The sequence below is a fragment of the Miniopterus natalensis genome, chromosome 7 (genome assembly GCF_054644295.1).
Source record: "Miniopterus natalensis isolate mMinNat1 chromosome 7, mMinNat1.hap1, whole genome shotgun sequence".
Lineage (NCBI taxonomy): Eukaryota > Metazoa > Chordata > Mammalia > Chiroptera > Miniopteridae > Miniopterus > Miniopterus natalensis.
In genome coordinates, this window is record NC_142087.1 from 37,222,057 (window position 1) to 37,235,273 (window position 13,217).

Below are 13,217 nucleotides of genomic sequence, written 5' to 3' on the forward strand. Positions count from 1 at the left end.
GTAACTTAAGTAAAAGTGAATGGTTTGTACAAGAAATGACTACCTAGCCCTAGCTGGTTTGGCTCAGTGGTTAGAGTGTTGGCCCTCCGAATAAAGGGTCCCAGGTCCAACTCCTGCCATGGACACACCTACCTCGGTTTCAGGCTTGATCCCAGGCCCTCTGCAGGAGGAGACCAATCTATGTCTCTCTCTCACATCAATGTTTCTCTCTCTCTCTTCCACCTTCTCTAATAAGCAATGGAAAAAAATATCCTCAGGAGAGGATTAAAAAAAGAAAAAAAAGAAAAAAGACTATATAGGTAAAAAAAAAAAAAAAAATCAGAAAAATCCAAATAACTATACCCCCCTAATTATAATCAAGATTATAACAGACGAATAGATACGCAATCTGAAAAAAGATACTCTATTCTTAATTTTCTTATCTATAGTAGTGTAGACTTGATACTAATATATATTTAAGTACAATAAAGGAAATAGTAGGCTCAACACCTATATGTTCTTAAGTACATAAAAATCTATATTAAGTACATGAAAATTTAATTGCATCCAAACTTTTGCATAAATATAGCCAAAGCACTGCAAGGTTCTATTTCATATCTTTTTTTTGTTGCTGTTAATCTTCATCTGAGGATATTTTTTCCATTGATTTTTAGAGAGTGGAAGACAGGGAGGAGGGGGGAGGGAAGGAGACACTGATGTGAGAGAGACACGTCGACTGACTGCCTCTTGCACACTCCCTGACTGGAGCCGGGGATCGAATCTGCAACCTAGGTAGGTACCCTTGACTGGGAACTGAACCTGAGACCCTTTGGTGTGTGGGCTGATGTTCTATAACTACTGAGCCAAACTGGCTAGGGCAATACTATATTTAGTTTTAAATATAATTTGCTTAATTTTCTAAACAAAATCAGGTAAAATATAAACACATTTTCAGGATTACATTATATATGAACATATATCCTTTCATCAAAGATTTTAAATTAATTGTAGGCTCTACAGCAAAAAACAGAACAAAAAAAACCCCCAGCTACTTTCATTTTTAGAGCCGTTTTGCCCACAGAAGGTGCTATGCTCAAGTATAATGAAGACAGTAGTCTCAGCACACATCATAACAGATATCATTAAGTCAAATAAACATACTCTAAATTAATATTGCAGTTATATGCTGACACTAGGATAATCTGACTCTGGACATCTACAAGTCCTGCCATTAACCCTAGGTTCAACTCTTTGCTCTGCCACTTAATAGGTGACTAATCTGTTATGAGGGATTAACTCATGGGGCTGTTGTGAGGAGTAAATGAACTAATAATGTAATGTGCCTAGCACATCCTGACACACAACATGAATATGATATTAACTGCCTAGAAAAATAGAAAAATGTTATTAAATTTAAATAAATGTATGTTTAACATCAAATACAGCCATATTCAATAAAGCACACATTAATTTAAAAAGGCCAAAGCTGAATTCCAGAAATGTTCATATTTGCTTATCTTTGTACCAGAAGATTAAAGTCAAAAAGATTCAAGCTAACTCCAGGCACTTCACTTATTACAGGGTTACAATGGAGGTAGGTGGTCCTTTAGAATGAGGGCACTGAAAAACGTGTCTTTCAAGTAAAAAAAGAACATATGCATATATGGACTTTTCATGGAGGAGAGGGGGAGGGCACTGACGGGAGAGAAAAAACAGAATGACTCAAGAAACAATTTTCTTATATTAGTGTCTGGTGGAATTTATATTTTTATAAATAAAAGCACTAATCATAATTGACAACCACTTGCATAAAATATTTTTTAGTATTCCTCAAAGAAGGGAGACGAAAAATGCCAGTAGGTAGAGTGAAGGGGGGACACAATTACAAAAATTCTATTTCATTTGCTAACTTTGATTTAATGCCATTATGTAATGATTTAAAAAAGAGTTTCTATAACTTATGTGGAAGAAAATTATCCATGGCAAAAGCTTAAAACGAATACAACATTTATGCAAGTCTGTAAGTTGTCTTATTCATCTTTGTATCTACCTTATACGTCCAGAATATGACTATGTAATAATGTTAATACCAAAAATTCGTCTGTGATGAAACAATTAGTAAGTGGCAGAGTGAGGTCTTCAAATTCAAGTTTTTGTGACTCTAAAACTGGTACTCACAATCATCATGCTATATTACTTCTGAGTACATAAAAGGTACCAAGTATAGTCAAGATGAACTACACAAACACCCAGTAAAATAAAGCCATAATTTGTGATCACTCGGTAAGCATTCAATACCTTCCACTTCTATTTATGTCATGATTGAGTATATTGAGAAAACAACTGTGCCATAAAAATCTAGGATCTAAAATAGAGTATGATATTAAATGAGGTTTACTGTTAATTTACATATCAAAATGCTTTGAATAAAAAAGAAAAAACAGTAACATAATGCTTTAAACATACCCACCTGAGGTTACAGTTGCATTTCAAATATAAACTTGCTATTTGTCTATTCTTTTTTTTTTTTTTTTTTTTAATATACCTTTCTTGATTTCAGAGAGAAAGGTAGAGGGAGAGAGAGAGATAGAAACAGCAATGATGAGCGAGTCCTCATTGATCGGCTGCCTCCTGCATGCCCCCGACTAGGCATCGAGCCCGCAACCTGATCCTAGGTTGATGCTCAACCACTGAGCCATGCTGGGTGTCTATTCTTTGCTTGATCTTGAAATAGTCACATCTTAGATATACAACACCTTGATTCATATCTTTCATAAGTACACGAAATAAGATAGAGTAAAAACACCTCATTAATAACTATTAAGCAATGCAATTTATAAAAAATAAAAAAAGTCAGGAAGGGTAAAATAAGTAAAGGTGGTCAAAGGGTACAAATTTCCAGTGATAAGATGAAAAATTTCTGAGGATGTAATGTACAGCATGGTGACTGTAATTAACAATACTATATTGTATATTTGAAAGTTGCTAACAGAAGATTTTAACTGTTTTTTTAAATCCTCACCCAAGGATATGTTTATTGATTTTTAAAGAGAGAGGAGGAGGAGAGAGAAACATTTATGTGAGAAACATCAATCAGCTGCCTCCTGTATGTGCCCAGATGGAGCATGGAACCCTCAACCTAGGTATGTTGCCTGACTGGGAATTGAACTAGCAAACTTTCTAGTGAATGAGACGATGGTCCAACCAACTGAGCCATCTGGGGCACTAAGAGATTTTAAAAGTGATTACCTCACACACACAAAACTGTCACTGTGTGAGGTGACAGATGTGTCAACTAACCTTACTGTGGTAATCATTTTGCAATACACATATAAACTAAATCATTATATTGTACACTTTAAACTTACACATAATTGTATGTCAATTATGTCTGAAGGCTAGAAAAAAGGGGGAAAAAAAAAGTAATGCTTTGACTACTTAAGTGACTATAAACCACTGAACTCGATTAGATTTTGCAACTTGATAATGGTAAATATGACTTTCTTTTTAAAAACATGTCTTCACTGATTTTAGAGAGAGGAAGGGAAAGGGAGAGAGAGATAGAAACATCAGTGATGAGAGAGTCATTGATCGGCTGCCTCCTGCACGCCCCCCCACTGGGGATTGAGCCCACAACCCGGGCATGTGCCCTGACTGGGAATGGAACCTCGATTGATGCTCAACTGCTGAGCCATACCAGCCCGGCCAAATGACATTTTTTAAATTTAAAGATCATTAGGCTACAGTGTCACATAAAGTATGGCTCTGAATATTTTATCTTAAATAATTAGACATGTCTAATGTGAAAACCTTATTTCAGATTTTCACTAGTTTTTGAAAAATATGCTTTTTTACTGAGAGAGAAAAAGGGAGAGGGAAAGAGAGAAAAACATCTATATGAGAGAGGAACATCGATTGGTTACCCAGGTATGTGCGCTAACTGGAAATTGAACCTGAGACCTTTTGGTGCACAGAATGACACTCAACCAACTGAGCCATACCAGCCAGGGCAGATTTTCATTATTTTAAAATCTAATATTTACCAAGTGCTTATTCTATGCCAGCCAATATTCTACGTGCATTCATGTATCAACTCATTTATCTTTTAATTAATACACCTCCGTGAGGTTATGTACTGTAATCCCTGTTTTAAAGATGTGGAACCTGAGCACATAATAAGGTTAACTAATTTACGCATGATTAGAAATCCAGGGGCCAATCCTAGATAGTATAGGAGTACTAAAATATGAGCTCTTATGATTAAGATAGCCATTCCAAAGACAGGAGTGGAAAAAATGATTTACGATTTGACTTCCATTGTCAAATATCTACAATGTTGAAATCCTTTTTACGTGTGTGTGTGTGTAATGTACTTGAAGTTTAAGTATTCTTTTGACACTAGGAATACTACTTATAAAAAACTTTACATTTGGAATATTTACCTGTCATTGTTATTCAGAGACAGGCTAGTGTATAAAAAAGTTCTAAACTAAGCTATACTTCCTTAGTGATCTTTATTAATATTTGCTTAGTTTTATTTGTTTTCAAATAGCATTTATTGTTTTTTTTTAAATTATAGAACAGTTCATGTTAGAAAAACAGAAAATATAGAGATGGGTAAAGAAAAAAAGCCACTCATAAAATAATTTTGCTACCTAAGTGAATCATTATTCATAACTTTTTTAAAGTATTACTTTTGATTTTATTTAAATTTAACTAATTTAGAGATAACAAAGTGAACAGAATTATTGAACCACAGGTCTACTCTCTTGGCTCTTCCAGGGGAGTCTTACTATGGTCATTTCAGAAAGTATGCTTATACTCCATGAGCAGCCCCAAATCATGTCGTATTTTAGCTTGCTTTATACAGGGTGGGGCAAAAGTTGGTTTACAGTTGTGAATACGCAAAACACAGAGTTTATTTTTGCATTATTATCTATCATTTACTGTTGTTATTTTCCATACAAACTATAAACCTACTTTTGCCCCACCACGTATATATGGTGCCCCAAGAAAATGTATACACATTTTGAATGATTATAAAGTGAGTGTTTATTAACAGTTTATTTTCAAAATTTAAAAGAATCTACAGAAATGAATTTTTTTGTTGGTGTTAATGCCTGTTCAAACTGATGACTGTTTCGGTCCAGGCACTGCTGATAAAGTGAAGCAATGGAATCGCAACCATCAAGAATCATTTTGTTTGGTACCTGTGAGCCCACAATTAGTCAACTGTTGCTGGTTTTGTACTGTAAGCTTTTATCTTTTATGTATCCCCATTAAAAAGTCTAGTGGATAAATTTTCTTTGTTTAAAGCCTAGTCTGGCTTTACCCATTATTTCAAATCAGTTAAACCTGAAAAGAAGTGAAAATTAAGTGAGTTATCAGCTGTTAAAGTGTGTATACATTTATTGGGGACACAGAGCCCCCAACTTTGAGTAATTATAAAGGCAACTTTGAGTAATTATAATGGTAATTATAAAGGCAGTATCAACTGCGTTTTCAAACTTCCAGTAGCATTTTAAGATTAATTTTCTTTGTTCAAAGCTTAGTCTCCTGAAAAGAAACATTAGCTGTGAAAATGTGTATATATGTTTTTGGGACACCTTGTATTTAGCCCATATATTTGTTCATATAGTTTATTTTCACTGGAGTTTTTGCCTTTCTTCCTCTTCTTTTTTAAAAAATTATGTCTTTATTGATTTCAGAGAGAGGAAGGGAGAGGAAGAGAGAGAGATAGAAACATCAATGATGAGAGAGTCCTCATTGATTAGCTGCCTCCTGCACGCCCCCGACTGGGGATCGAGCCCACAACCCGGGCATGTGCCCTGACCTAGAATCAAACTGTGATCTTGGGGATCATAGGTCGAGGTTCAACCGCTGAGCCACGCCCGACTGCATTTTGCTTTCTTCTTATTCACCAGATTAGACAATATGCCTTCATATAATCAATACCATGACACAGTGAACTCTCAAAATCTAATTCATATATGTCTATTGTCATCTACTTTTTTCTTGATAACATTTTTTACAAAACTCCCTGATATTTTGTTCTAAAATATGCCATGTGCTCATTGCTGTTACTCTGAAATTTTTCATCAAAATCCTGAGTTAATCCTCGTATCTTCCTTGTAGACATTTTGTGTCACGAAAAATTGAATAATTTTTTCAAAAAGAGAATAGAAAGAATGTCCAAGATGTCCAAGGATGTTTTTGTTTAGCCCTTACACTTGCGTAATGGTTGGAAATGGAATTCCAGGTTCAAAATAATTTTTCATAAAATGTTGTAACTATAGCTCCACCTGTCTTCTAACAACATATTTAATAATGAGAAATCTGATGTCAATCTCTTCCCTCTGTAGGTAACATGTTTACTTCTGGTTCTGGGAGCTTGTAGGATTTAAAAAAAATTTTATCCTTAAAGTTGTGATTTACCTAAATGTGAGGTCCGCCCACCCTTTCCTTTTTTTTTAAACATTCCCCTTTGACCTATAAACACAAGTCTTTCTTCAATTAAAGGGCACTTTCTTCAATTAAAAAATATTTTCTCCCCAACATTTACTAATTTTTGTAAGATGAATACTATATATCCTGGGTATGGTTTTATGTTTTTTAAAAAAATAATTTCCAATGTGTTTTTAAAAATGTTTTATATTTTGCCCTTCTCTTAGACCTCTCAGATCTTCGGCAATGCCCAGTCTATTCTTTAGTCCTGTATAGAATATTTACTTTCAGTAGTGATAAATACTATTAATTCCAAGGACTTTCCTGGTCTAATTTTTCACAGTATCCTTTTGTTGTTACGGTTAGTGGATCGATTGCCTGCTAAGAGTCTCCAAGAATACTGAGAATATTTTACCCTTCTGCTTCCTATATTATTTACATTCTCCAGAATCAATGGTTCTGTTTGTTCATCTTGGCCCTTCTTGTCTTTCATTCAGTTGGTTTTCCTCAAATCTCTGGATTTCTTTTCATATTGATAAAGGGAAAAACTAGTTTCTTTAGCATTTTGTGGAGAATCTTTACAACAGGATTCACCCTTGAGTTAGAGGCCTGTTCATAGTGATCTGTGGTTCTCTATAATCTCAGACTTTTGCTAAGACTGTTCCCTGAATAAGGTGACTCTTACTTTCAGAGTCTCTGGGGTTTCATTGGGATGAATGTTTCACAACTATTGCAGGTCTCTCTTATGTCTATCTTGGGTTGTTCCTTTGCTCTGCAATAACTCATTAACCACAACTCTAATATATTTAAGAATTATATAAAAATAACTTATTTATGTTACCTAGCCAAAGAAGCAACATTAGAAAAAGACACTTGCATTTTAGGAAGCAAATCTTTACAGCTTTCATATTCCTAAATTGATTGAGAAATGTAACTTACAGATAGGGAAATATAATATTAGGTAAGTTTACAGTCCTATCTAAATCTCCATTTCTATACCTCAATTTTCCTAAGTAAAGGTTAGGTATTTTAATTCTACTTTGTAAGAGAAGAGTAGTTATACATCTGTTTGGAAATAAGTTTGCCATATGAGAACATATTTTCATTGTATTTCTATAGTACTAAATACAGGTAAGAGAATTATAGTTAATTTAGGGGTGAGCTGGGGAGGGAAGAGAATATAATGAGTTGAAAATACTAAATCTAAAAGCAAAATTTTCATGAGAATTAAAATCAAGTACTACAGCACTCCATATACTCCTTCAATTAGTTATTACATTGCCTTTCTACTAAAATGTCAGTAACATAGACAATGATTCTATGAAGTATAAATTAATCAAGGTATTTCCCCCCTCTGAAAATTTTGGTATCACTACAAAAATTTTGATGTCACTAAAGGAAACTGACAAAAATCACCCAGTCTTAGCTATTCCATCATAAACATATATATTACATGGAGGTCCTTTTAACCATGACTAAAAATTTTTCTGCAGGCAGGATGATATAGCTAAGGCCGAACTCATTTAAATGTATGCATATATAATTAATATTTTAAATTCAGAGGTCTTTATTTAAGGGTTCTGCCCAAATGTACCCTTTATAGAATTTTAGTTTTAAATATTCAGCAATATCTCAACTACTATAATTATGTGACAGACTCACTTTAAGTTGTTAGGCACCAGTAGAAATTCAGTTTTTAAGGAAAACCATCAAGCTAACATATTTAAACAAACAACCTAATAGTTTTGGTATTTGCAATAAACAATTTTACATATTTTGGGCAAATACACTTGAAACTTATTGACTACTATTTTTACATGACTTTCAAAGAGAGATATTTAGCAGACTACTATTTTATGTAACATAAAATGTAAAGACTTATATATTAATTTGCAGACATCCAAAGAACATCTAGCTGCAACCACAATTTCCCATTTATATTTCTGATATATAAGCAAGTAAAAAATATAGAACTATGTAATTTTTTATAGATACTGCTAAAGGGTGAATATATATGGTAATTTATAGGGTAATACAATATATGGTAATTTAGGTATTCATAACTTCTTGCCCTTTTTGTTCACTTAGCAAAATTTGACATAGATGTTTTTCTTTAAAAAAACACTCCACCTAGAATTAAAAATTCTTAAGCTTTGGAATTAGGTTGATATAATTAACATGATAAAATCTGATTTTAAAGTACTGACTTTCAAATAAGTTAACTGTAGAGGTTTTGTTTGTTTAAGATTCAGGTTAAAGTAGCTGGTGATATTCAGAAAAAAGTTTGAAAATATAAAATTTAGAACTGTGTGTGTAAAGTACACCATATGTCACAAAGCAGAGGAGAAAAAGCAGAGCATGCAAAACACTATAATGGAATTTCTTTTAACTGATCATTAAGTAAAAGAATATCTCATTGCCTATCCATGCTGTATCCTCAGCTCTCCATATATAACGGATACCTAAGTACCTTTTCATTTCTTCTAAGTACTAATACCACAGGGATATGTGAAAAATAAAAGTGCTAAACACCAAACATGGTGCTTGCTGCTACTCAACAAGTTCAGAAATAGATGTACTCAAATAGGTTGCTAATAGCCCTGGTTAAATAAAATAAGGTTCCTGGGTTATAAATGGATTACAATTTTTTATACTAGGTCTAATCTGTTACCTAACATATATACTGGAATTGATTTAAAAATGCCATTTGGAAAGCAAGAAGATAAAACGTTCTTTACATGTTAAATAGAGTTATCTCTAATTTTCGGTATACATTAATATGCAAACTCCTTTCCCTATAAAACGCTCTATCAAGTCTAAATTTCTAATGATCAAATATGATATAGATTTTAACACTCTAAAACACCCTACGTAACTTCTTCCTGTAGTTTTTATACTTCTAAGGTTAAATGATTTGCTCTAAAGCTTTTAAAGGTGATGATGCTTCTTCTTCCTTATGGTTAAATTGTTAACATCACAATCCACTTAATAAAAATTTCTGGTATGTTTTGGTTTAAATAATTGTTTTTTGGAACTCTTGCATTATTAACTGTTATAATTCCACATATGCATGCATTAACAGTTGTATTTCATAACTCCTGAAATATAAAACTGAGGAAATGAATTTCACAAATTATAACAATATATGTAGAATAGTTACAATTTACTGTTTTAACATTAAGAAAATAAGCTTCAAAATACTGGTCATTTTGTGTACTTTATGACACAGAAATACACTCAGTAAACACCAGTTTCCTAATCTTTTTTATGGTAGACTCTAAAAGTAGCTTGTCTATTTATTATGATGGAGCATATGAGCATTTCCTAAGTTAAGTTTAAGTATGCAAGTAAGGAAAGTTTATAGCAGCTGCTTAATAAGCAAGGTCAGATTATCAGCAGTCAAAGTAAGATAAGAAAAAGGTTAAAAATTCTAACAATGACTGGCATTTTCAACTTTGTCCAATGGGAACTCTAAGTAATAAAATCAGTGTCCGTAAACTTGTAACAGAATCTCTACTCTGGCAATTAATGAGTGTTCGAAAGTATGGGGGGGGGGCCACTATGTGACATAAAGTTACCCTCATCTCTATTACCATAATTATGCTTTATGAGCATGATCTCTGAATAGCTAAGTTCTCAGCAGAATAGCAAGAAGCAATTATTTCTAGCAAACACTATTATTAGCTGGAATTCCTGTATAGGAAGGTAATGTGAAATAAAACCATGGGAAAAGGTGCAGACGTTAAGGGGGAAAAAGACTAAAGAATTATGCAAATTTAAAAGTGTCACACTCTTATATACATACATATAAGCTGTATTAACCAGGACATGTATTCCTGCAACAATACTGTAAATGTCTGATATGCATGACATAAAGCTGCTACGCAGTGTGTTTCATGAACTGAAGCCAGTCTGCAAATTGTTTATTACTAATCTGTGATGAAATAAGGAGCTTGTACCAGAAATGGGAATCAATCATGTCACTAGCACACTGAGTTCAGCTGACATTTTTTTCATAGCATTTTTACCTTTTTGATAACAGTACATTTACATTCTGGCACAAGCTCTTTATTTTGAGAACCAGCAATAATTTGTGGAACAGCTACTCTGAGTAGCACTGTCATAAAGCACAGCACAGTGACTAATGGAATAAACTACACTTAACTACTACATATATAAGTGTCTTTTATTTACTCCAAATTTATTAAGTTCTGAAACTCATAGTCTTGATTATATTCTCTAACTTTGCAACACTTAAAGTGTATCTGTCACATGGATGACATGAAATACCAGATGGATAACAATGCTATCAGGCTTTATACATAAAAATATCTGTGGGCAGTTAATTCTCTATTAAATATTTACATGTTCTGAATTTAGATTGGATGGTGTTTGATAAAGTTAAGTCTAACAAGGACCTCATGTAAATTAAGCAATAAATTTGGGTATTTTCATCAGTCTTTTTCAGCAACTCCAAAATCTTTGTATGATACTTACTGATGATTTTTGCATCATCCCTTGAAGGACTTTGATCAAGCAATAATTCGGGCACTTTCACCATGTGGAAAATAAATATTCTGAAAAATCAATACATAGCTAATGAACACATGAAACAATAAAAAATCAATGAAAATCAAAAAAGGTTCTAAAAGATTGTGTTCCACTCTAATTAAACATGAAAGTTCAAATAAGACACCTTTTTTCTTCCATGGGAAAAATCTGTTGCAGCACTTCTTTTTAAAAAAAAGTTTTATAACAAAGCTGCTTTTCCATAGTTACTGTTTTCTAAAGAGACCAGAATGACAATAAATGTGAAAATTAACATACCATATAAAATTTGTTTTTCAAATCTTATTTTCTTGCTTTCTTATGGAAGCTAATGTAATTTCAGCTATTATAATCCTCATTTCACACAGCACAAAGATGTTCAAATGACTTTTAGTATGTAACTGGTAGATGGATTTGTAAGTACTTTGAAAGTAGAAATGACAGGGATTAGTAGGTGTGTTAGTATCTACATTTTCTTAATAGGCTGTATCCCCGGTGCATAAACAATGCCCAACACATAATGGGTACTCAAAAATAGCTACTAAATAATTGAGCTGAAGGAAAAGAGTTGTTTAGGATGATTACCAAGTATATGACATACTTACAGCTGATTTATGTTACCGTTAAATGAGAGGGGAAAAAAACAGGAGTGTAAATGGAGAACAAAGTTCCATTCAGGCACATTGATTTCTGTTGAAATTCTAAGTGGTGACAGCCAGAGGGCAGCTAAATAGATAGGTTTGAAGCTTAAGAGAAATGAATGAAATAAAGAGATTGGGAAGGCTTCACCGTATGGATGGTAGAACTGTAAATGTGGGTGGACTTGACTTGGGAGAATATGTGGTATGAGAAGAGGGTCCAGAAAGTAAAATCTTTGGAAAAACCAACACAGGGGAGTATAGGAAGGGAATGAGCAGAAAATGAAGATGAGAGTCTAGAAGGAAACTGAGAAGAAACAGTCTGGAAAGCTTAATGAAAGCCAGGGAATTACATCCCAGAAACCAAGACAGAAAAATTTGAGGAAAAACGTGCTCAACACTGTCAAATTCTACAGAGACTGAGAAGACAGTTAAGGGATCTGGCAGTTAGATGTTAGTAAACATAGACTCAATAGAGTGCACTTCAAGTGCACTACAATGCACTTTAAGAAGGTTAGTTGTGAAGGGAAGGGCATAAGGGGTTAAACAAACAGGGATGCAGGGAAAGGGAAGATTCTGCTGAGTCTGGTATATTTCTGTGTATAAAAATATTATCAAATAATTGTTCCCAGCTCCCTTCCCTCCACCCAAATCATCCCCTTCTCTGCCACTCTCTCACCCCCGCACATGCCTTATTAGCAGCCTGGTATACATGCTTCTGGATTTTCTCCATGCTTATAAAAATTTGCACAAATATATGTACATAAATGAAGATACACATTAGCTTTCAAAACGTTCATTTTACAAAAGTGAGATATTATGATTATTCTTCTAACTCAACAATATCTTATGAAAGTCCTTCCAAGTAACTGGTACAGCATTAAGATACATTTTTTTCATAGTTGTACAATAGCCGATGGCGTGGCAATATACATCAATTTATGCAACCAATGCCGTGTATGACTATATATTTATGATTTTACCACTCAAAACAATGCTATAATAGACACTGAATATTCCCAGAAGTGATTGCTAGTTCAAGGCACATAAGTATCTTTAAAAACGTTTTTATAATAAACTTGTAACTTATATTCTAGACAGAATGTTATACTGAACCCCCATGTACCCATTACTCAGCTCCATTAGCCATCAATCTCTGGCCAATCCATATCCCTCTATTCATCCTACTGCTGTATCACTTTGAAGCACATTTCATTCAAATAATTTTATCTAGAAATATTTCAGTATATATCTCCAAAAGAAAAGAGCTCTTGTATTTCACCAGCTGTTGTCAAACTGGTTTTCAAAAAGACTAACAATTCACACACCTCCCTTTATACTTTTCTCTTATTAGATAACCATGTTTATAAGTTGTTGGTTTTATTTTTCCATTCTTTTTTTTAAATTTTATTTTTTAATTACAGTTTACATTCAATATTATTTTGTATTATTTTCAGGTGTAAAGCATAATGGTCAGACAATTATACACTTTACAAAGTGTTCCCCTCAATATTTCCAGTATCCACCTGGTACCACATATAGTTATTAAAATATTATTGACTATATTCCCTATTAGAAATAAAGGAACTATCACCATTGCTGGACCCT

At 33.3% G+C, this 13,217-nt stretch overlaps 1 protein-coding gene across 3 annotated transcripts in view; it reads right to left on the reverse strand.

The window, feature by feature from the left end:
• The window catches only part of ANKRD12 (ankyrin repeat domain 12), a 90,732-nt gene that overhangs the window by 15,042 nt on the left and 62,473 nt on the right, over positions 1-13,217 (reverse strand). The window contains exon 2 of one of the 3 annotated variants that reach the window (XM_016208916.2): positions 10,921-11,000. The exons of the other annotated variants lie outside the window; for them this stretch is intronic. Coding sequence (XP_016064402.2) covers positions 10,921-10,984 — 64 coding nt within the window. The 5' untranslated portion in view covers positions 10,985-11,000. The remainder of the gene's footprint in view (positions 1-10,920; positions 11,001-13,217) is intronic. 3 annotated transcript variants of the gene reach the window in all.